Consider the following 23,015-nt stretch of genomic DNA (forward strand, 5'->3'; position numbering starts at 1 on the left):
ACACTGGAAACACTCCAGGAACTCAGTTTTTTGTGCTGCTGGCTGGGTAGCAGAGTTCCCAGGGCAAGCAGGATGCTGAGAACCAAACTGGAAGCGTCTGATTCTATACACTAGGCACCACAGAGGGGCAAACAAAGGTCATTTTAGTGTCAACTTGTATTTCCAGCACAGCACAGCTGTGTGCACCACTTGAAGACTCCCTATCTTGAAGCCCCAGTGCAATGCCTAGCAGAAATCCCTAACAGTTTGGTCAGATCTGACATTGGAGTAACCAAGTGCAGCACAGCAGTAAGCAGACACAGCCCATTCGTGGCCAAAGGGCAAGGATACCTACACCAGAAGACCTCACACTGCCACAAGCCATTTGCAGAACATCTGTGCTCATTTTGGACTGCCACTCTCTCACCTCAGAGCAAGTCATTTTGGAGACAGAGGAGTACTGAGCTTGGCCACTGAGAGGAAAGCCTGAGAAGAAACTTCCAGACATGAGACCAGACACCCTTATGCTGACTGCCAGCCTCACTGTGGATCCCACAGGAAACCCAATTCATTGAAGCCATATCATGAATATTTGCTGCTGCCCAACTTGCAGGACTTTCTGCTTTGGGGGTGGAATTAGATGAACTTTGAGGTCCCTTCCAACCTAAACCATTCTATGACTTTATATGTAAAAGGATCTCTCCCAAAAGTTAAATTCTGCCTTCCTACTTCCATACCTGACTCCCAACTCTCTCTCCCTTGACTCAAAATCCCAACTATGCAGAGTCCTCAAATGGTTTCAAGCCCTGATCCTCAGGAAGTGAAAAATCTTCTGTCCTGAATTAACTGAAGTTTCTTTCTCCAGGCAGCAGCCTTCTGGTCACAGCAATACAGTGAAAGCAGAGAAAACACTGCAGACAGATTTACCTCCCTGCTAAGCCGTTGCTCACTGGATGCCTGCCCACAGAACAACAAAGGCACCTCTCAACCTGGGAGCATCTTGAAAACTCAGATAATGACAAGAGACCCTGAGCACTGTTCAGAGATCACAGAATCAGCCAGGCTGGGAGAGAGCTCCAAGCTCATCCAGCCCAACCTAGCACCCAGTCCTGGCCAATCAACCAGACCATGGCACTAAGTGCCTCAGCCAGACTTGGCTGCAACACCTCCAGCCACAGCCACTCCACCACCTCCCTGGGCAGCCCATTCCAATGCCAATCACTCTCTCTGACAACAACTTCCTAACAACATCCAGCCTAGACCTCCCCTGGCACAACTTAAGACTGTGTCCCCTTCTTCTGTTGCTGCTTGCCTGGCAGCAGAGCCCAACCCCACCTGGCTACAGCCACCCTGCAGGCAGCTGCAGACAGCAATGAGCTCTGCCCTGAGCCTCCTCTGCTGCAGGCTGCACACCCCCAGCTCCCTCAGCCTCTCCTCACAGGGCTCTGCTCCAGGCCCCTCCCCAGCCTTGCTGCCCTTCTCCAAACACCTTCCAGCACCTCAACATCTCTCTTGAACTGAGGAGCCCAGAACTGGACACAGCACTCAAGGGGTGACCTAAGCAGTGCTGAGCACAGGAGCAGAAGAACCTCCCTTGTCCTGCTGCCCACACTGCTCCTGAGCCAGCCCAGGATGCCATTGGCTCTGCTGCCCACCTGGGCACTGCTGCCTCATCTTCAGCTCCTCTCTCCCAGTACCCCAGGTCCCTTTCTTCCTGCCTGCTCTCAGCCACTCTGTCCCCAGCCTGTAGTGCTGCTTGGCGTTGTTGTGGCCAAAGTGCTGAACCCTGCACTTGGCCTTGCTCAGTCTCCTTCCATTGGCCTCTGCCCACCCATCCAGCCTGGCCAGGTCCCTCTGCAGGGCTCTGTTACCCTCCAACAGCTCCACACCTGCTCCTAGCTTGGTGTCACCTGCAAACTTACTGATGCTGGACTCAATCCCCTGGTCCAGATCATCAATAAAGATGTACTTCAAGAGCCTGCAATTTGAGAACATCACTGAACCAATTCTAGAGGTTGAGCCCATTATTTCCCAGGAGTCATTATACACAGCCATGGCAATTCATTAGGGATCCATTTAAGCAAGAAAGCAAAAGAAAAACTCTGGCAAACAGCCTGTCCAACACTGAATTAAGGTGAGTGATCCAAATCAATAAGTGTCATCTCAGCTACAAGACGCTACACCATAAGCCTCAAGTGCTTCCACGAGACACAGCAAGAAGAAATGTGAAACTCCTGCCTTCTTGGTAAGAGGCAGCACTTAGATTAAGAGCCACAGAGCAGCCTTGATGCATCCTAATCCACAGAAAACACTGGACTTCTGTGTAGGGCCAGCATTGAAGAAGGCTTGTTCAGCGGCGCCAAAGGACACAGCAAACCCACAAAGCTGTGCCTCCAGTGCATGGTTTGCATGTGGCTTCACTTCAATAGCCATCCAATAACTTCCAAGCTGGGTTTGGAATCCATTCAGAGAGATTTGTCAATGCAGAAGTGGCCTCAATTGAGCAAATAAACTCTTGGAAGCGAACAGTTTATCTTGCTCCATGGAGTACTTGAAATCTTTTTCCAGCCTTTCCTCTCCAGTTCTTTAAAAGCTGGCAAGTTTGAATCCCAGAGATTATGTGAAAGCCCTTCAGTTCACCCCAAGTCAGCTCCCCTGATGCATGCACTTTTTAGCAGTCCTAAGTATCACAGATTATAGCAAGAGAAGAAACAGAAACACAACCCAACCTAGGCTAGCATCATAGCACCATGACTCAAGGGCTCAAGACAGCCACATGGCTTTTGATCATAGAATCAAGCATGTTGGAGGAGACCTCCAAGCTCATCCAGTCCAACCTAGCACCCAGCCACAGCCAATCAACCAGACCATGGCACTAAGTGCCTCATCCAGGCTTGGCTTCAACATCTCCAGGCACAGCAACACCACCACCTCCCTGGGCAGCCCATTCCAATGCAAATCACTCTCTCTGACAACAACTTCCTCCTAACATCCAGCCTAGACCTGCCCTGGCACAACTTGAGGCTGTGTCCCCTTGTTCTGGTGCTGGGTGCCTGGCAGAAGAGCCCAACCCCACCTGGCTACAGCCTCCCTTCAGGCAGTTGTACACAGCAATAAAGTCACCCCTGATAACAGAAATCCAAACTCTTGAGCCAAAGCACCCCTTCTCTGGGCCAAAACTGAAGGGCAACATGCAACAGGTTCCTACAGGAACACAGTTGAGCTCAGTGGGCATTCCATGAACCAAGCACCTCTGTAAGACCAACTCCTGCCCTATGACTCTGTAGTTCAGGGTCATCCAAACCAGCTGATGTCGCAAAGCTAACGTCACCACTCTTCACAAACAAGCACCCCTAGACAAGGCATCCCTTCAGCTAAAGCTCCTGTCCCTCAGGCAGCAGCTGCACTGACTCCAGACATAAGGACCTGCATTATAACTAGCCATAGGCAGCAGGAAACAAAGTGTGCATCTCATGCAGAGCCTGAAAGGCCCTTTGTCATCAGCTGCTCTCAGCCCTGCCTGTTGAACAAGCCAAACACCAAACCCCACATTTCTCTCTTGCTGCTAAGCCCTAAAAATGCTGCCCACTATTTCTCACGAGAGGCCCAACGCTATCTCTGCCCATCACACAACCCACTTGGCACAGGCAGGTTCCTTCCCACAGTCAAATTCTACAGACAGTGCCTGCAGGACAGGAAACCTCTCCACGGTTTGGTTGCACAGACTTGTTTGTCCTTGGGCTGCCCTGACTTGCTGCCCAGCAGCACACCACAGGAAATGGGGACTGACCACCAACTGCAAACAGGTTCCAAGCCCTGGGAAAACCATTTACCCAATGCCAGCCAACACTTCAGCAAAGAGCCTCCCAGTGCTCAGACCTAATTAGTGGCTTACTGTAGCTCACGGATGAGGTCAGATGCTCCTCCGGCAGAGCGCAGCAAGCATCTGATGGGGACATGCTCCCAGTGAGTTTAGGAAGAGGAGGTAGGATGAGAATTACAGAATCAACCAGGGTAGAAAAGACCTCTGGGATCATCAAGTCCACCTATCACCTAACCCTTCTAATTAACTAACCCATGGCACTAAGTGCCTCACCCAGCCTCCTCTTCAACACCTCAGGACCAGGTTGGATGAGGCCTTGAGTGACCTGTTCTAGTGGGAGGTGTCCCTGCCTACATCAGGGGGTTGGAACTGGATGATCATTGAGGTCCCTTTCAACCTAAACCATTCTATGACTCTATGAACTCCCTAAACAGTTTACTATTACTGGTGAGTGTATTGGCAATGTATGAAGCACAGCTGTGTGAAATCTCTACTCACTGGAGCAGGCAATGCTATTTGCCTTGCAGCATGGATCTACAAAGAGACAGAGAGTCTAGTGGTTGCTCCAAGGTGACCTGGAGATAGGACTCTTGGGGTTCTAGTCCTGGTTTTGCTGCAGAGTTATAATGAAACCTTGTAAATCAAAATCAGTGGCCCATTTCCCCCCCCCCCCCCCCCCCCCCCCCTTTTTCCTATGGAATAGGAAAACTTAATTCCTCCAACCTCTGCTGGAGCGCTTAAAGGAGTTACTACACAAAGTACTATCATGTGTTCACTTCAAGTTCTTTGGAGGATGCTTAAAATACATCACTTTGCAGCTTCCTCTGGTGTTGATCAGAAGACAAAAGCTACACTAACTCACCCAAGCTGCAGTCTCACTCACTCAGTAGTGTGCCACTGTTGAATCTCGCAGCCGTGAAAGAAGAACCGAAGGCCAAAGAGTGTACAAAGTAAAGAAACATTTTAGGTTATTATACACAGAGGACAAATCCTTCTTGATGGATTGCAGAATAACTCTCCTGAAGCAATAAATTTACACTGCTGTAGCAGAACAGAAGTTGGCTCTTGGTGCTTTGCAATAGCCTGAAATGATGGGAAACGAAAGCCCATGCAACCTGAGCCATAGCCCTGTCTGGGAAACAGGGAGCATCTGCTCTCCCTTGCAGAGAAGAAGGAGAGGGCTCAGCATTCAACTGAGCCCTGGCTGAGACAGGGGCTGTGGCACGATTTAAGGAGTCAAACAGAAGTACTCACACAATGTACCTGGTTGGAAGAGACCTCCAAGCTCATCCAGTCCAACCTTCCACCCAGCACCGAAGGGTCAACACTAAGCCATGTCCCTAAGCACCAGGTCCACAGGCTGCTTGAGCACCTTCAGGGATGGCGACTCCAGCACTGCCCTGAGCAGCCCATTCCAGTGTTTGTGAGGCCTTTCAGGGAAGAAGTATCTCCTGAGATCCAGCCTGAACCTCTCCTGGTGCAGCTTGGAACCATTTCCTCTGGCACTATCACTTGACACCAAGGAGCGTAGGCTGCTCCCTCCTCACTCCAACTTCCTTTCATAGAATCAACCAGGCTGGAAGAGAGCTCCAAGATCATCCAGTCCAACCTAGCACCCAGCCCTAGCCAGTCAGCCAGACCATAGCACTAAGTGCCTCATCCAGGCTTTGAACACCTCCAGGGACAGTGACTCCACCACCTCCCTGGGCAGCCCATTCCAATGCCAATCACTCTCTCTGACAACAACTTCCTCCTAACATCCAGCCTAGACCTGCCCTGGCACAGCTTGAGACTGTGTCCCCTTGTTCTGGTGCTGGGTGCCTGGCAGAACAGCCCAACCCCAGCTGCCCACAACCTCCCTTCAGGTAGTTGTAGACAGCAATGAGGTCACCCCTGAGCCTCCTCCTCTCCAGGCTAAACAACCAATGCCACATTCCCCAGCCAAACCCCACAGGAGTCTCTGAAGGGGAAACCCAGAGCTGGATCTGGTTTCTCCTCCCTTCTGCAGTCAGGGACTCAAAAAACAACATCAAAAGGCTTCTTAGAGAAGAAACATGAATGCAGTCAAAAAGAGCTCGTTGAGAATAACTTTCTGTGCAACTCAGCTGCAAACCAGACAATATTCTCTAATGGGAAAGGCATACTAGAATCAACTTTCCAGAAATAACATTGCCAGCAAAGATATATTAAGGGAAAATGAACTGTAAGCAATAACCAGCCAATGCTTGGCAGCCTTCATCTTCACTAAAACATTTATTTTCACTCCATTTTTCCCCCCCTCTTAAATACCTCAGCGACAAATAAATTATGAGCATTACAGCTAATTTATTACTCAGCACTGCTGAGGATGGAAAGAAGAAGGAAAAAAAGGACAGCAATACTTTAAAGCTGATTCTTATTCTAGGAAAATAAATGCTTTGATGAAAAAACCTCACAAGAATAAATTCCACAGAAAAACTGCTCTTGCAGTTAAGTCTGAAGCAGACTGAAGCACCTGAAAGTGGAATTCTTTGCTGCCACTCTTCTCTGTCCATGTCCAAACCATTCAGGCTCTGCTGCTGTTAACCAAGCAAAAGCTTGACCAATAGCTTCAACAACAGACTCAAGCTCTGTCTCAGTTTCTCCATCTTTAGCATGCCTCTGTCTCAGGTTATTCAGACTGTAAATACTATGAGGCAAATTCTGTTGTATAGCACCAAGCACAACAGAAAGCTCTGCAACACTGCAGTACTCTTGAATCAAAATTGTCCTTAGTGGCATCCTCCATGTGGACCTCTCTGATTTCAGGCAATGCTTGAACAGGTCTCTACAACAGCAGACAACTGCAAACAGTATTGCATCTGTCACATTTAACACAGGAAAGGGGTGTACACAAAAGCAACTTAAATCCAAGAGTCAAATTCCCCTCCTAATCCCTTGGTGCCCATGCCACAGGACCCTTACTTCTGGTTGTTCCAGCAGGCACCTTGTACCCAGAAAAGGACAATGAAGCTGGTGAGAGACCTGGAGCAGAGCCCTGGGAGGAGAGGCTGAGGGAGCTGGGGGTGTGCAGCCTGCAGAAGAGGAGGCTCAGGACAGACCTCACTGCTCTCTACAACTGCCTGAAGGGAGGCTGTAGCCAGGTGGGGCTGGGCTCTTCTACCAGGCAACCAGCAACAGAACAGGAGGATACAGTCTCAAGCTGTGCCAGGGGAGGTCTAGGCTGGATGCTAGGAGGAAGTTGTTGTCAGAGAGAGTGATTGGCATTGGAATGGGCTGCCCAGGGAGGTGGTGGAGTCACCATCCCTGGAGGTGTCAGGAAAAGCCTGGCTGAGGCACTTAGTGCCATGGTCTATTAAATGGACAGGGCTGGCTGCTAGGTTGGACTGGCTGAGCTTGGAGGTCTCTTCCAGCCTGGCTGATTCTACAAGACAAACTTCTTTATTTACTGTTCATATTTATCCTTTATTTAAAGAACAGTCAAATTTTCATCAACATTCTAAATCCCATCAGCAGTACAATTGCAGGAGCCTGGCTCCTCACCTGAACCACTGTTACTGCAGGTACCATAAGAGGGCCTCTCATGCTGGACTCAAACACTGCTGCTCCAAAGCACAGCCTCTAGCCGGGAAGTTAAGCGTGGCTCAGAAGTTTTCATTCAGCAAACCCCCAAACAATTTGGCATTCATTCCCAAGCAAACACCAATGCACCCTCCTTGGGAGGGACCAATTATTTGCCTTTCCATCTCATGCTGAGGCCAGTCATCCTCTATCACTTGACAAAACACATGAATAGTTGCATTCAAAGCTGCAGCAAACAGAGACATCTCAGTGAAGCTCTGCAAAAACACCAAATAACCATTTCTCAACCCACTTCCCATACTCATCCCCTCTATCCAAAGAAGCCTGTGACTTTGGCAGATGTTGGATGCTTGCAACTAGGTCAGTTTGAACCGGAGCGAGCCGAGGCTAAAGGCTAGAGAGAGAAAATTAAATCATGCTCCTGCTCCACAAACTGTGGCTGTCAGCCCCAGAGCTCTTCGCCTTCTGCTGAAGCAATGATTTCACCACTGGCTAGGAAAAAAGGTTTGACTGGTAGGGTGATGAAAAGCCCCAGCCATAAACAGTCAGCAGCACTTGGAACGTTATTACCAGCTCAAATATTTCAAAATATAATGCAGACAGGAATCCAGGAGCAGGGAGGAGTAGTGGGGGGAGGACAAGGAGGGAAGTGCTGCCAAGGTATGTGAATCAGCCTTATCGAAATCCTCATCCTGCTCACACTGCTGCATTCACCCGACGGGGGAAAACCGAGGTGCCAGCCTTTCCCTGCTGCTGCCAGCTGCACCAGTAGTGCTCAGCCCTTTAACCCACACACCTACGCTGCAGGAGGGCAACCAAGAGGGGGGTGTGAGTGCGGTGAAAATCATCTGGGCTTTTAAAAGTTGCTGCAAAACCCCTGAGTAACTTCTGCAGCAGCAATGCCTGCAGACTACCGGCAGCATTTCCCCTCCTGCCACTGCAGATGCTGGGGAATTCAAGTTCTCCAAAAGCAAGCAAGGAGTAATTAGATGAGGCCAAATAAACTCATACACAAAACCTTGGAAGAATATGCAAATAATAGGGTGTATTCAGCAGCCCCAGAAATGAAGGCAGCAGCGGAGGCTTGCATTTGCATAAGCTATGCAGGATGCAGCCACCAAGTCCTTTTTGGAACATGTGCCTCTTGCAAGCAGCAAGCCCAGCAATTGACAAACGTCTTGGAACGAGACAGCAATCAAATACACCCTAAAAACCTCATGTGGCAGACCTCAAGAGACACCATGCTAATTAACCAGAGACCTCTACTGCTGCCATCCTGGGGTATTTCCACTGCTGAGTTCTGTGGGAAAAGAACTGGACTCTATAGATTTTTATCAGCATTTATTATTTATAAAGCCCTGTTGGCAAGCACAGTGTTTTATGAACAAATAAAAGCCAACAATCCTTGCTGCAAAACCACCTAATGAACATGTGAGCACTTTGTACAGACATTCAGGTGGGTGCTGCTAGGTTATTGTGCACCAAAAGGTGGGGGGAGGGGAAGAGGAGGAGGGGAGGGAAAAGGAAGTTTTTACATCTCTACAAAGAAATAAATACATCAACTTCTAAACGGCCTGACCTGAAAGTCAAGCCAAATCAAATCTGAGCTCCTCAAACACTCCTAAAAGTCAAGCCCTTGCCTTCTCTCACCCAGCTGAGTTTTTAGCCTCGGTGCAGAGCAAGGCAGAGCAACCCAAGGAAATCAACTTGTCACCGTATAAGGCAAAAAGAGGTTTCTCTTCCTGAGTTACAAACAACTAGGGAAAGTCACTCATGTGGCCAAGCAAAGCAGAAGTATGAATGCAGTCCTCACTCGCTGCTGACAGGCTAAAATTAGTAGTTTATTCAACTTCCCAGAACTACACAGTATGTCTGTCCTCTACAGCATCTCCCTATTTGTCTGTCTCCCTGTTTGCTCTCTTGCTTTGTTTCATCTGCCAGTCTGTCCCTCGGGGAGCAGCTCAGTGTGCCACTGCTAAACCCAACAAGCCCCCTGCTTATCCCAGGAGCCCGAGTAAATGAATATCCACTTGCAGCTACACATGGGCAACTCTGCCCTGCCTCCAGTGATTCCACCTGAGAACAGCACCTGGCCCCGGGGGACACTCGGTCTGCAGAAATGATTACCTTCTCCACACTCTCCACCAAGCATCTTCCCTGCTGCCGCTCTGCTTCCCCTACAACACCTGTAAGCACAGCACTCATTCAGAGTCACTTCAGCCTGGATTCGCTCTCCAAAGATAACTCCACATTTGCATCTGTTCGTTGTACAAAGAGCTGTGTGGTATTTGCAATGACGGCAGATAAATTACACAGGGAAGGCAGGAACACTTGCCCAGTGCAGCTGGGCCACTGCTTATGCATGCTGGGGATTGTTGTCAGTTTACTTGTGTGTGGTTTTATTATCCCTTCCCCTCTCTGAGCAGTTGTCTGCTCGTGGATCTGGCTGGCCACGGGTGCATGATGTCACGCTGGGCAAGACTGGCAGTCCTGGAGAATGGCAGAGGGCAGAGACAGCAGCACCTCAGTTTGCTTAATCCCCAGGAGGAGGGAGGCAGTACTCCCAGAACTGCAGCAGTGTTTCTCCTGCCAGCAGGGCCGGGGTGCATGGAACACTCGGAAGGAGTGAGGGGGAGTGAGTGTGCTACTCCAGTACGAGGCATGCCACAAGAGCTGGGGGAAAACAGGAAAAGAAACACTAAAGCGGTGAGGAGAGAGCAAGAAAAGGGATCTGAGGAAAATGCCACACTGGCAACTGTAGCAAAGTGTGCCAACTATGCACATAGCAAACCTATGCGTTTCCAGCACACTGGTGCCCACTCGCTGGGTGACATCACCTCAAGACATCTCTCCCTTGGTCATTACTTCGACGAAGCATCATCCCACACTCATTCATGCTGACAGCTCACACTGCAAGCGGCTCATCAGGAACAATACATTTACTTCCTAAGGTGCTACTCATGTCAAAGGGACACGTCCCTATCCGGCTCCTGCAAATCGAGTGACGTCCACCTATGCTCACACAGGGAGCTGCTGGAATTTCTCTCAACAGATGCCATGTAGTTTGCCCTGGAATTCCAAATATGTAGCAAGCTGAACTCGCCTGTTCTGTTACGCGGAGATGACTGCCGATTTCCATTTCCTATTAATAGGGAGTATTGCCCGTGCTCAGTTTAGCCACGTACCTCGAAAAATTACAGCTCACGTTCAGTACGAATTAGCATAAGCACTTTGAACATGCGAGAGAGGAGCAGCAGGGCTAAATCCCGAGGACAAGTAAGTATTCCAAACGCAGAGCTCTTACACTTACTGTATGTTACGTGAACGGCCTCAAAAACCCTCGGAGATTATGAATACATTTTCTTTTCCATGGAAACTATAATTCTCCAATCCAGCAAGCTATTTTGAGACACTTAAATCAACTCTACACTTACATCTGCTGGAAAGAAGAACGCTTCGTTTTCACAGGCTGCCTCTCTCGGTGCATACTCAAAAGCACAAGCCCAGCCGTATGGACGTCGTTCCAACTCTTCTACTACAGTTCTGCCGCTGACACCAGCTCTCACTATGCAGATTGAGTGCAAAGTCCTAGTCTGCCTGTTCTCTACCTACCACCGAGGCGACGGGGCAGCTGAGCTTAACGCCGCAGCATCACTTGAGGAGGGGAAGGCAATTTACAACGGCGGGAGGCACGAAGTAAATGCCCTCACCAGATTGCCCCGGTATTCGTGCAGCATACGCTGGAGAGGCTGGCGTCTGACCCGAGCCACCGGCCAGGTCGGGGACTAGCAGCAGCGAGCGGCCAGCCGCATGCCCGGCCGTGCTCCGGGTGTGCGGGACAGCGGCTGCAGAAGTTACCGCCGCACACGCGGGAGGGCCGGCGGAAGGTAACCCCCCACCCCTGCACTGCTGAGTCATTTGCGCCGTGAAACGCTGGCTTCTCCTATAACCCACCCAGGGGGTACAGAGAGAGGGGTGGGTGGGCGACTGCTGCTGCCCGCCGACCTGCCTCGGCTGCGCGGAAACTTCCCCTCGGCTGCAGTCGGCGCATCCCCTGCTCCGCGGCTCAGCCCCGGCGCGCCGGCTCGGCGGGTCGGGCGGGGGGGCTCCGCGGGCCGGCTCCCACTCACCAGGTAGGCTCCCACCGTGCCCTGGGCCAGCATCAGCGCGCACTCGGACACCAGGAAGAGCTGGATGCTGGAGAAGCAGGAGACCTTCCTCCGCCGCCTCCGCTGCCGCGGCGCGCTGGCCCCCGGGAGCTCGCTGCCGCCGCCGCCGTCGCCCGCCGAGCTCCGCTTCCCCGGCATCCTCCCGGGCACCACCACCGCCGCGGCGGGATGGCGGGCCCCGCGGCTGCTCCGCGCCTTCCTCCTTCTGGGGGTGCCAATCACAGCGGCAGCCCGCGGCTGCTGCCTCTCCGCCCGCGGGCTGCTGCTGCTGCCATGGCCAGCGCGCCGCCTTCGCCTTCTCCTCCTCCTCCTGTCTCTCCTCCCCTCGCCCTGCCGCGCTCCCTCTCTCCGCCGGCCCCGCGCAGGCCGGATCCGCGCCCCCGCCGGCGAGGGGCGGGGGAAAGCGCGAGGCTGGCGCCGGCGGAGGCTCCGCGGCGGGCGGAGTAGCCCCGTCCCGGGATACTCGCGGGGCGGCGCAGCCGGGCTCTATGGGCGCGGAGGGGGCGGCCTTCGCGGCACGCACACACACCTCCTCCCCCGGAGCCGGCAAGCGAAGGGAGCGGCGGAGCTCCCCGCACGGGCTTGGAAGTTGTTTCTGCGCAGGTTGAGGGCAAGATGCTTCTAGGCTGGCGTGGTCCGCATCTCCCTGCTGGCATCCCCAGGCCTGGGTGCCCTAGTTTCGTACTCCTGCAAATGCTGCTTTCCGAAGGGCAACAGAAAGGAGGCTCTATGAAATGTTCAGGTCCCCAAACCCAGGCAGCATTCGGTGCGCTGTGCTGCGGCACCGCTGCCACCTGGGCAGGGCACCGAGCGTCGTGCCCCAGCCACGTCTCTCGCCGCCGGTGCCTTTTGCTGTGGCCCTCCAGTCCTAATGTCAAGAGACATCTCCTTTTAAAGCACCCCTAATCGTCGCTTCTACTATTACGGATCGCCTTCCTGGTTGGCGTTAACAGCAAAACCTGATCGGCTTTGAGTGCTCTTTCCCGGTTCATTTCTGGGTCTGCAGCTGGGGGCTGCTGCTTTGCTTTCTCATGTTAAAGAGCTCCCAGGTCACTGGAAGTTTAGGTACTTAATCCATTTAGTTACTGAGATCTCTCTGGTTCTTGTGAGGAATGGTACCCCGTGGAAAACATAGGTCACATCTCGCAGAAATAATTACATGCTTTGGATCCTAAACTTAATTTTCAAGCCTGGATGTGGCTTTGACATTCCTGAGTACTTATAAGGATGCCTTTCAAAAAGCAGCTGGAGATCATTCTGATTTTCACCTTTCACACCTGGAAGCTGAGCACTGACATCTTAAACGAGCACCCACCACCGTTTTGGAGTTTATTCTCTGCAATTACCATCCTTTGGGAGCTTAATAAACAGGGTGCTGAAAACTAATCTTGAGCAGAGCCTCCACCCAGGTTGATGAGTCTTTATCAAACTCAGCTGGTGCACATTGCCCCAGCAGAGCTGCAAACCATTGCCAAGCAAGAAATGCAAGAGACCTGACATGCTCAGCTGCTGGCCTTTGCTCTTCAGCTGCAAACAGCTCCCTCCCAGGCTGAACTTTGGGCTTACCACAGCTTTTCCAGCAGGTCTGGACCATATCAACACATGTCAGTGGTCTTCTCTGCTTCAGTGACGTGGCTTCCAACACTGATGGCTTGAGGCAGCACTATAAAACAGATAGTGGGGATGTAACTTGTAAGTGAATAGCCTTACTTTTAACCATAGAGTCATGGAATCAACCAGGTTGGAAGAGACCTCCAAGCTCAGCCAGTCCAACCTAGCACCCAGCCCTGGCCAAACAACCAGACCATGGCACTAAGTGCCCCAGCCAGGCTTGGCTTCAACACCTCCAGGCACAGCCACTCCACCACCTCCCTGGGCAGCCCATTCCAATGCCAATCACTCTCTCTGACAACAACTTCCTCCTAACATCCAGCCTAGACCTACCCTGGCACAGCTTGAGGCTGTGTCCCCTTGTTCTGTTGCTGCTTGCCTGGCAGAAGAGACTAACCCCACCTGGCTTACAGCCTCCCTTCAGGTAGTTGTGGACAGCAGTGAGTTTTGCCCTGAACCTCCTCTGCTGCAGGCTGCACACCCCCAGCTCCCTCAGCCTCTCCTCACAGGGCTCTGCTCCAGGCCCCTCCCCAGCCTTGCTGCCCTTCTCTGGACACCTTCCAGCACCTCAACATCTCTCTTGAATTGAGGAGCCCACAACTGGACACAGCACTCAAGGTGTGACCTGAGCACAGGGGCAGAAGAACCTCCCTTGTCCTGCTGCCCACACTGCTCCTGAGCCAGCCCAGGATGCCATTGGCTCTCTTGGCTAGTGAGGTACTCTCAGACAAGCTCTTTACTAAGAGGGTGGTGGAGCACTGGAACAGGCTGCCCAGGGATGTGGTTGAGACCTCCTTCCTGGAGACATTCAATGTGAGGCTTGACTGTGCCCTGGGTGACTCAGACTAGTGGGGATGTCCCTGCTGACTGCAGTGGGGCCAGGCAAGATAACCTCTAGAGGTCCCTTCTGGCTCAGACCATTCTATGATTCTGTGATTCTATGACTGTACAGCTCACAGGATGCACATCAGAAGCTACCTGAGGTCTCAAATGCCAAAGTTTTTGCATGAGGTCGTGAAAAACTGGCTCATCCATACGGAGTTCTGCCAGTCCAGAAGGTGTTTATTTCCCATTCAGGGAAAACTGGTTCTTCCATCAAAAGACAGCAATAACAAAAGCAGCCTCTTCAGACTACAGAAGTGCTCATCTCCTTCCTAGCATGTCTGTTTAGGGGCCTCTGCTGCACAGACTCTGGAGGCAGAGAGCTAGAAAGGTCCCTGTCTCTAGCTTGGTACATTCACAGACTAATTCAATTAGCGTGGCTAGACAGATGCTGTGCCCCAGGTGGATGCTGTTATGAGCAGGATGGACAAACTAACAGACTTTCCAATAAAGGAAAGTGGAGGAGCATCTCTGTAAAGACTTGAGCATGAGGAATTATAACAGGGCAAGTCTTTTAGCAGGGGAAGTCTTACAATCCCCTGAAAACCTCCACATTTTGGGGGCGTGCTGCTCTTTTGCCTGCTCTAGGCTAGGTGCTAAAGGCAGTAGAGCTTTGAAAACTCATCTAATGAACCAAGAGTGTATCTGGAAACCCAAACACATTTCTGTGCATCCTTCCTCCCTCACCAACATTCAAGCTGATGCTTTAAATCTCTTGAATATGTATATTTGCTCTGAGTAGCCTGATCTAGTTGAGGATGCCCCTTCTTGTCTGTTACACATCTCCTTGTTGAGTTATTGTGGGCTTTTGTCAACCTTTAAGTAGCCTCAGATTGTGGCCAGGTGGGGTTGGTCTCTCTGCCAGGCACCCAGCAACAGGACAAAGGGGACACAGTCTCAAGCTGTGCCAGAGGAGGTCTAGGCTGGATGTTAGGAGGAAGTTGTTGGCAGAGAGAGTGATTGGCATTGGAATGGGCTGCCCAGGGAGGTGGTGGAGTCGTCGTCCCTGGAGGTGTTGAAGCAAAGCCTGGCTGAGGCACTTAGTGCCATGGTCTGGTTGATTGGCCAGGGCTGGGTGCTAGGCTGGACTGGCTGAGCTTGGAGGTCTCTTCCAACCTGCTTGATTCTATGATTCAGCAGCTGCATTTTTCTTGATCTGTCAGCATGCCCAAACAATGTTTTAGTTTATTTTTAACTCCTGCTTGTAGTTGTCTTGTTGGAAATGAGCTGTGTAGTCATGTGCTTTGATGCTAGACAGGTATAACCTTCTTCATCCACATCAGTGCCTGTGGAACATGGGGTGTACAGCTAGCAGAAAGAAGTAAGGGAGGTCTATGAAGGATGAGGACCTTAGCAAAGCACTCAAGGGCCAAAAGTGGAAACTGAAAAAGAAAAATCTAAGCCTAACTATCAGGATTGTTGGTAACAGGAGGGGGAACTGGAGAGGATGATTTTCCTGAAGCAGAGCTGGAGGAAACCTCCTGTGTGAAATGTGCCAAGGCAAGCAGCTGAGCTGAATCATTAGGCATCTCTACAGTTGCCATTGGAATTGTATTCCCAAGCCCTCCGGACATATTTTACAGTCCAGGAAGCTAATGTGTTCTTCCTCCAGTACAGCCTCGCTGGAGCAGTGGTGGGCAGGCACCCAGTGTGCCTCTTCTTGCTGAGGATGCAGCAGAGAAAAACAAGGACAGGTGCCAGGAAGATGATGGTCTCACTAGAGACATATTGGTCCTACAGTGTGCACCCAATGCCACAACAGCAGCAGTGCTGCAGCCACAACTCTCACAGTATCACACAGTATCACAGTATCACAAGGTTGGAAGAGACCTCACAGATAATCAAGCCCAACCCTTTACCACAGAGCTCAAGGCCAGACTATGGCACCAAGTGCCACGTCCAGTCCTGCCTTGAACAGCTCCAGGGACGGCGACTCCACCACCTCCCCGGGCAGCCCATTCCAGTGTCCAATGACTCTCTCAGTGAAGAACTTTCTCCTCACCTCCAGCTTAAATTTCCCCTGGAGCAGCCTGAGGCTGTGTCCTCTTGCTCTGGTGCTGGCCACCTGAGAGAAGAGAGCAACCTCCTCCTGGCCACAGCCACCCCTCTCTCTCACCAGAACTGCTCTGGATATCTTCTACAGGTCCACGATGTATTTTGTTGCTCTCTTTTTACACTGCTGTAGGTAGGGAGCTGTTATTAGGAGCTGTTATTAAGAGTTTGATACTCACTCAAGTGCCTGCGTCCTCACCCTTCCCCATGGCTATGGTGTTATGGCAGGGGTTGTGCAGTTCAGTGTTAGAGATTCACTCCTGCCCTGTGGCCCTGGGTGCTACCCTAGCTGCAAATCACTGTTAATCTGGGGTAATTGCAAGGGTGGCTGAGGAACATCATCTTGAGAGCCTCCTTCGGGGCATGCTTGCTTCTGTCTGCTGGTTTGACTCTGCCTCTTGATCTGGCAGAGTAGGTTCTTTGTCTTGGCTGCTAGGATATCAAGGTCCTGGAAAATAATGCTCCTGGGAGGTTTGTTCATAGAATTACAGAATTATAGAATCAAACAGGTGGGAGAGAGCTCCAAGCTCAGCCAGTCCAACCTAGCACCCAGCCCTAGCCAATCAACCAGACCATGGCACTAAGTGCCTCAGCCAGGCTTGGCTTCAACACCTCCAGGCACGGCCACTCCACCACCTCCCTGGGCAGCCCATTCCAATGCCAATCACTCTCTCTGCCAGGAGCTTCCTCCTAACATCCAGCCTAGACCTCCTCTGGCACAGCTTGAGACTGTGTCCCCTTTGTCCTGTTGCTGGCTGCCTGGCAGCAGAGCCCAACCCCACCTGGCTACAGCCTCCCTGCAGGTACCTGCAGACAGCAATCAGCTCTGCCCTGAGCCTCCTCTGCTGCAGGCTGCACACCCCCAGCTCCCTCAGCCTCTCCTCACAGGGCTGTGCTCCAGGCCCCTTACCAGCCTTGCTGCCCTTCTCTGGACACCTTCCAGCACCTCAACATCTCTCCTGAATTGTGGAGCTCAAATTGAGGTTTATAACCTGCTCAATTCAAAATTACATCAGTGGAGTTAAAAGTCAGGCACAGCTGTCTCATATATCACTCTCAGACACCCATTTGGGTTTCTTTCCAGGATGGTGCAGCCACGTTGAGGCCAGTTTTCATTTGCTTTAACCCATTTGGATGGAAGGAAAGTTCATGTGCTTTCAGAAATTAATCTGCATGTAGCATAAATCATGTCCCATCAGCAGCAATTCTGCACCCTTGGCTGGTCCTACACAGTGCATTTGCCTGTGGAGAGGTTTACATATTGAGACAATGAAGAGCAACTTCAGATATATCCAAAGAGTAATTACACAGAAATAAACACATACAGAAATTGCAGGACTGTAGCCAAGAGGCTTTTGCTCAGGATGGCTTTGCATTCTGTCTTCCCTCTGGTGCAAAACCTTGTGGATCAGCTGGTGCAGGAGAGAGGTGACAGGAAAGGGTTTTAATCTGTGCCCTGAGCTAGACTGTATGGTCCTGCTCTGGCAGGGGGGTTGGACTGGATCAGGGATGACCTCATTGCTGGCTACAACTACCTGATGGGAGGCTGTAGCCAGGTGGGGTTAGGCTCTTCTGCCAGGCAACCAGCAATAGAACAAGGGGACACAGCCTCAAGCTCTGCCACGGGAGGTCTAGACTGGATGTTAGGAGGAAGTTGTTGGCAGAGAGAGTGATTGGCATTAGAATGGGCTGCCCAGGGAGGTGGTGGAGTCTCTGTCCCTGGAGGTGTTGAAGCCAAGTCTGGCTGGGGCACTTAGTGCCATGGTCTGGTTGCTTGGCCAGGGCTGGGTGCAAGGTTGGACTGGCTGAGCTTGGAGCTCTCTTCCAACCTGGCTGATTCTATGATTCTAATTCTTTGGGTCCCTTCCAACCCCTAACATCCTGTGAGCCTGTGATCATCTACTGGTGTAGAGTGGAGGTATGAGTGTGCACATCAGGCAAGGCTGTGCAACAGTAAGGAGGGTTGAGATGGGGACAGCTTGTGGCTGTATCAGCAGCTGTCATTTCCAAGATACCACAATGCTAACAGTTTTAATGCCATTCCTTTCTATAAACACTTACTAACTTGACTGCCTTGCTATTTTGAGTCCTGCTGGAGACTTGGACTCATTAAAAAGGCATTTCCTTCAGACAAGCTGATTAGATTGCAGTTCCTTCCCCCAGATGATGAAAGGCTGAAGAACACCTCGCTGAAGCTAAAAACTGCAGAAGATTTAGATGTTAGTTTAACACAAGGGACAGGTTCACCCTGATAGCTCTCACTATGAAAACAGTTTAAATAGAGAGGAGGTCCTTAAAGGCAAGAATTGGGTGACTTGTCTACAACCTCCATTGCATAAGCCTGGCTCCTAACCTCTAATTATGGTTTTCCCAAATAATGGAGACTCAGCTCTGAAGGCAGCTGAGTAATCTCTAATGCCTTTGACTCCACCAGCCCTGAGGGCATGAGGCACTTTTAGAGGGGAGCTAAGCACCCAGCAGGATGGTGGTCTAAATGGAAATCAGTCTGAATTCTGCATTAAAGCAATGTGATTTAGCAAACAGAGTGTAATTGGGGAGCACCTGCAAATATTGACATCAGCCTAACGCCAGGTTTGGCAGGGAAGTTGATTTGCAGAATCAGGAAATGAAAAAGCAAATTACTGGATGATAGACTACCACTTTCCTAGCTCTTCAGCAGCAGCTCCCAAAGCAAGGCTGGTCCAAAATGTAAGTCAATACACAATAAAAAGATTCCCCTTCTCTGTTGCAGGGATGAGACCTCAGAGCTCTGATTTGGGGAGATAATCCTGTTTAGCCAATTCAAAAATAAAGCAACTGTCACAGAGTCATAGAATCAGTCAGGGTTGGAAGGGACCACAAAGATCAGCCAGTTCCAACCCCCCCTGCCATGGGCAGGGACACCCTACCCTAGATCAGGCTGCCCAGAGCATCATCCAGCCTGGCCTTATATGCCTTTAGAACACCATCCCTTGGTATTTTCCAAACTGATGTGCATTTATGGATCAAAGAAGATAGGTAGCAGCACCTTATTACCAGTGTTCCACCCTCCTGCCACTCTCACACTCTGGGAAGTATTGTTGGCCAGATTCAACTGTGGCTGATGATGCAGCAGAAGGCTGTTTCCTGAAGTCAGTAGGAATTCATCTTCCAGGAGTTGGGGTAGTACAAGGAGTGATGATGCCATCTTTTGTGTAAGAAGCCACATCAAGCTCTCCCAGAGCTACAGTTGCTGGTGACACAGGCTGGGGACAGAGGGAAAGAGTGGCTAGAGAGCAGCCAGGAAGAAAGGGACCTGGGGGTGCTGGTAGAGAGTAGCTGAAGATGAGGCAGCAGTGCCCAGGTGGGCAGCAGAGCCAATGGCATCCTGGGCTAGCTCAGGAGCAGTGTGGGCAGCAGGACAAGGGAGGCTCTTCTGCCCCTGTGCTCAGCACTGCTCAGGCCACATCTTGAGTGCTGTGTCCAGTTATGGGCTCCTCAATTCAAGAGAGATGTTGAGGTGCTGGAAGGTGTCCAGGGAAGGGCAACAAAGCTGGTGAGGGGCCTGGAGCAGAGCCCTGTGAGGAGAGGCTGAGGGAGCTGGGGGTGTGCAGCCTGCAGAAGAGGAGGTTCAGGGCAAAACTCATTGCTGTCCACAACTACCTGAAGGGAGGCTGTAGCCAGGTGGAGTTAGTCTCTTCTGCCAGGCACCCAGCAACAGAACAAGGGGACACAGTCTCAAGCTTTGCCAGGGGAGGTCTAGGCTGGATGTTAGGAGGAAGTTGTTGTCAGAGAGAGTGATTGGCATTGGAATGGGCTGCCCAGGGAGGTGGTGGAGTCACCATCCCTGGAGGTGTTGAAGCCAATCCTGGCTGGGGCACTTAGTGCCATAGTCTGGCTGCTTGGCCAGGGCTGGGTGCTAGGCTGGACTGGCTGAGCTTGGAGCTCTCTTCCAACTTGTTTGATTCTATGATACTAGGACACCAATAACTTGGCAGACCCAATACTTGTAAATCAAACTGTCTCCTTAATAAAGGAATTGTCTACAGCAATACTCAGTGGCATCCTGAAACCTACCCCTGTGTGCACAGGCTGGCTTCCTGTGGAGTCTTTTATTTACAGTCCATGCTTCTATTCTCCCTGGGTCTTGCACTTCTGTGGGAGTGCTTTCAATCTTCTCTTTGAGCTTCCTTTGTTCAGTGTGGTCATATATTTGTTTCCCTCCTGTAGCTGTTCTGTGCAGCATATATCTGTCTCATGGTACCAGTTTCTGAGTTTATTGACATTTCTGGTGTATCTCTTTGCAGAGTAGGTTTTATTAATGTCTCCAAGATGGTAAAAACTTGGTTTGGGGCTTTGCTGGATTAGCTCTCCCCAGGGGCAGTGACTTTCCTGTGTGGTTTTGTGGTGAATCTGTAGAATTAGTGTCTGTGTAATGTGTTGTAGCCATGGATGAAAGCTTGCTGCATGCCACTGTGAAGGATGTTACTTCTCTCCTCCTAAGGTAAAGGCTGGATGTTAGGAGGAAGTTGTTGTCAGAGAGAGTGATTGGCATTGGAATGGGCTGCCCAGGGAGGTGGTGGAGTCACTGTCCCTGGAGGTGTTCAAGAAAGGACTGGATGAGGCACTTAGTGCCATGGTCTGGTTGATTGGCCAGGGCTGGGTGCTAGGTTGGACTGGCTGAGCTTGGAAGTCTCTTCCAACCTGACTGATTCTATGATTCTAAATGCCAAATGGATAATAGTTAACTAGTGTCCTGTGCTACCAGTGAAAGAATCCAGACAATGAGCAAACACAAAGCAGAAAAGGAAGGAACTACCCTGGCAGTGTTCTGATGTTGACTGACAGCTTCTCAAAACAAAAGCAGCTCCTCTGAAGCAGCCTTTTTATTGCCTCTTTGGCCAGAACTGAGTTATCTCACCCTTTCAACTGCTGCGTGATGCCAGTTCAATTCAATAGCTTCTGAGCAGCAGGTAATGGTATTGTTGGGTGTTACCTTATATACTTATGTAATTTCAGTTGAGCTAGCTTGATGTAAAAGAACACCCTTAGGTCACCTTAGCTATACCAGTGCCTTCAGGTACCATAAGGCTAGACACAACCTTTGTGACTGGACACACCCCCCTGTGTTGAGTAGTAAGTAGTGAGCAATGTTGTGCCTTTGACAAATGGCAGCACTGTGAGTCTAAAGTGAGTGCTTTTGCCAAAATCCCAAGGTTTTCCTCTGTCCTGGGCTCTGAGAGCCTGTAATAATTTGCTCTCAGCTTTTTTTTTCCCTCAGGGAGGTGGTTGAGGCTCCGTCTCTGGAGATCAGAGGCTCACAGGATGGTAGGGGCTGGAAGGGACCCAAGGAGATCATCAAGTCCAATCCCCCTGCCAGAGCAGGACCATACAATCTAGCTCAGGTCACAGAGAGACACATCCAGACAGGCCTTCAAATCCTCCAGAGAAGGAGACCCCACAACCTCTCTGGGCAGCCTGTGCCAGTGCTCTGCGACCCTTACAGGGAAGCTGCCCCTTGTGTTGAGGTGAAACCTCTTCTGCTGCAACTTACACCCATTGCTGCTTGTCCTATCCCAGGGAGCAGTGAGCAGAGCCTGTCCCCCCCACTCCTGGCAGCCCTCAGGTACTGATAAACATTTATCAAATCCTCTCTAAGTCTTCTCTTCTCCAGACTAAGCAGCCCCAGGTCCCTCAGCCTCTCCTCATCAGCCATGCCCTCCAGTCCCCTCCTTATCCTCCTGGCCCTCTGCTGGACTCTCTCCAGCAGATCCCTGTCCCTCTTCAACTGGGGAGCCCAAAACTGAACACAGTATTCAAGACAAGGCTCAACAGAGCTCTGGCCAACCTGATCAAGTTGAGGATGTCCCTAATGACTGCAGAGAGGGTTGGAGTAGGTGATCTTTGGAGGTCCCTTCCAAGCCAGACCATTCTGTGATTCTGTGATCCTCAGAAAGGTTTGCATGCAGGCTAAGGGAAGCAAACAGGAACCCCCAAGGAAGCAATTGGATCGTTGGTAAATGTGTTTCCTTCTGAAGGAAAGCTTAACCCTTGCTGTGCTTTATTGGTTCAGCTTTTAGAATGAATGGGGTCCCTAAATCCCTCTGGGTCTGTGAAAGCTGGAATGTCTACAGCATCCTGTAGTGAAAAACAGTGCCTGAGTGCAGTAACTGATATTTAAGGCAACGATCACCTGGTGTAAAGGTTTAAATCAAGTGTGAGCAGAGAGTCTTTACTGCAGCCACTGCAACAGACTGGCTGAAGAGCTCGCTGCAGATGTTCACTACCTGAAAAACACCCAGGTTTTGCTTCATAGAATCATAGAATCATAGAATCAACCAGGTTGGAAGAGACCTCCAAGATCATCCAGTCCAACCTAGCACCCAGCCCTAACCAATCAACCAGACCATGGCACTAAGTGCCTCATCCAGGCTTTTCTTGAAGACCCCCAGGGACGGTGCCTCCACCACCTCCCTGGGCAGCCCATTCCAATAGGAAATCACTCTCTCTGTGAAGAACTTTCTCATCCTTAAGGTCTTAGTAGAAGGAATTTCCTTTCCTTAGAAGGAAGTTCAAATTATGAAGGATCTTTACAGTGTTTGGCATGGAGGAGTCTAATATCTCTGAAGCAATGATATAAATGCAGGGCAGAGGAATGCAGGGGAGAGAGGAGTTGTTGACCTTGCTGGAACTCAGAGGAAGATAAAGAGAAGTCACTTGCTTTTGGGCTGACCTTCAATAGGAAAACAGGACAATGCAAGGCAAGGTGAAAGAATGAAACCAAATCACCTGATAGCACCTTGGAAAGGCAGCAAAGATTTGCTCCACTTGGCCTTGAAATCAGCAAAGCTATCATGGGGAAAATGCCCAATCCATTTGGCTACTGTAAAGCTAGCAGAGCCCACAGTTTTGCTTGCTGTAACAGAACAGATCTCCCATCAAACCTCCCCAGAAAAGGC

At 50.8% G+C, this 23,015-nt stretch overlaps 1 protein-coding gene across 1 annotated transcript in view; it reads right to left on the bottom strand.

Annotated features, from left to right (window-relative positions):
* Positions 1–12,710, bottom strand: part of SLCO3A1 (solute carrier organic anion transporter family member 3A1) — a 169,407-nt gene extending 156,697 nt beyond the window's left edge. Inside the window, exon 1 of the mRNA XM_064158056.1 lies at positions 11,494–12,710. Within this exon, the coding sequence (XP_064014126.1) occupies positions 11,494–11,670 (177 nt within the window). The 5' untranslated portion in view covers positions 11,671–12,710. The remainder of the gene's footprint in view (positions 1–11,493) is intronic.
* Positions 12,711–23,015: the final 10,305 nt, after the last annotated feature.

This window comes from Pogoniulus pusillus, chromosome 17 (genome assembly GCF_015220805.1).
Source record: "Pogoniulus pusillus isolate bPogPus1 chromosome 17, bPogPus1.pri, whole genome shotgun sequence".
NCBI classification, from domain to species: Eukaryota; Metazoa; Chordata; class Aves; order Piciformes; family Lybiidae; genus Pogoniulus; species Pogoniulus pusillus.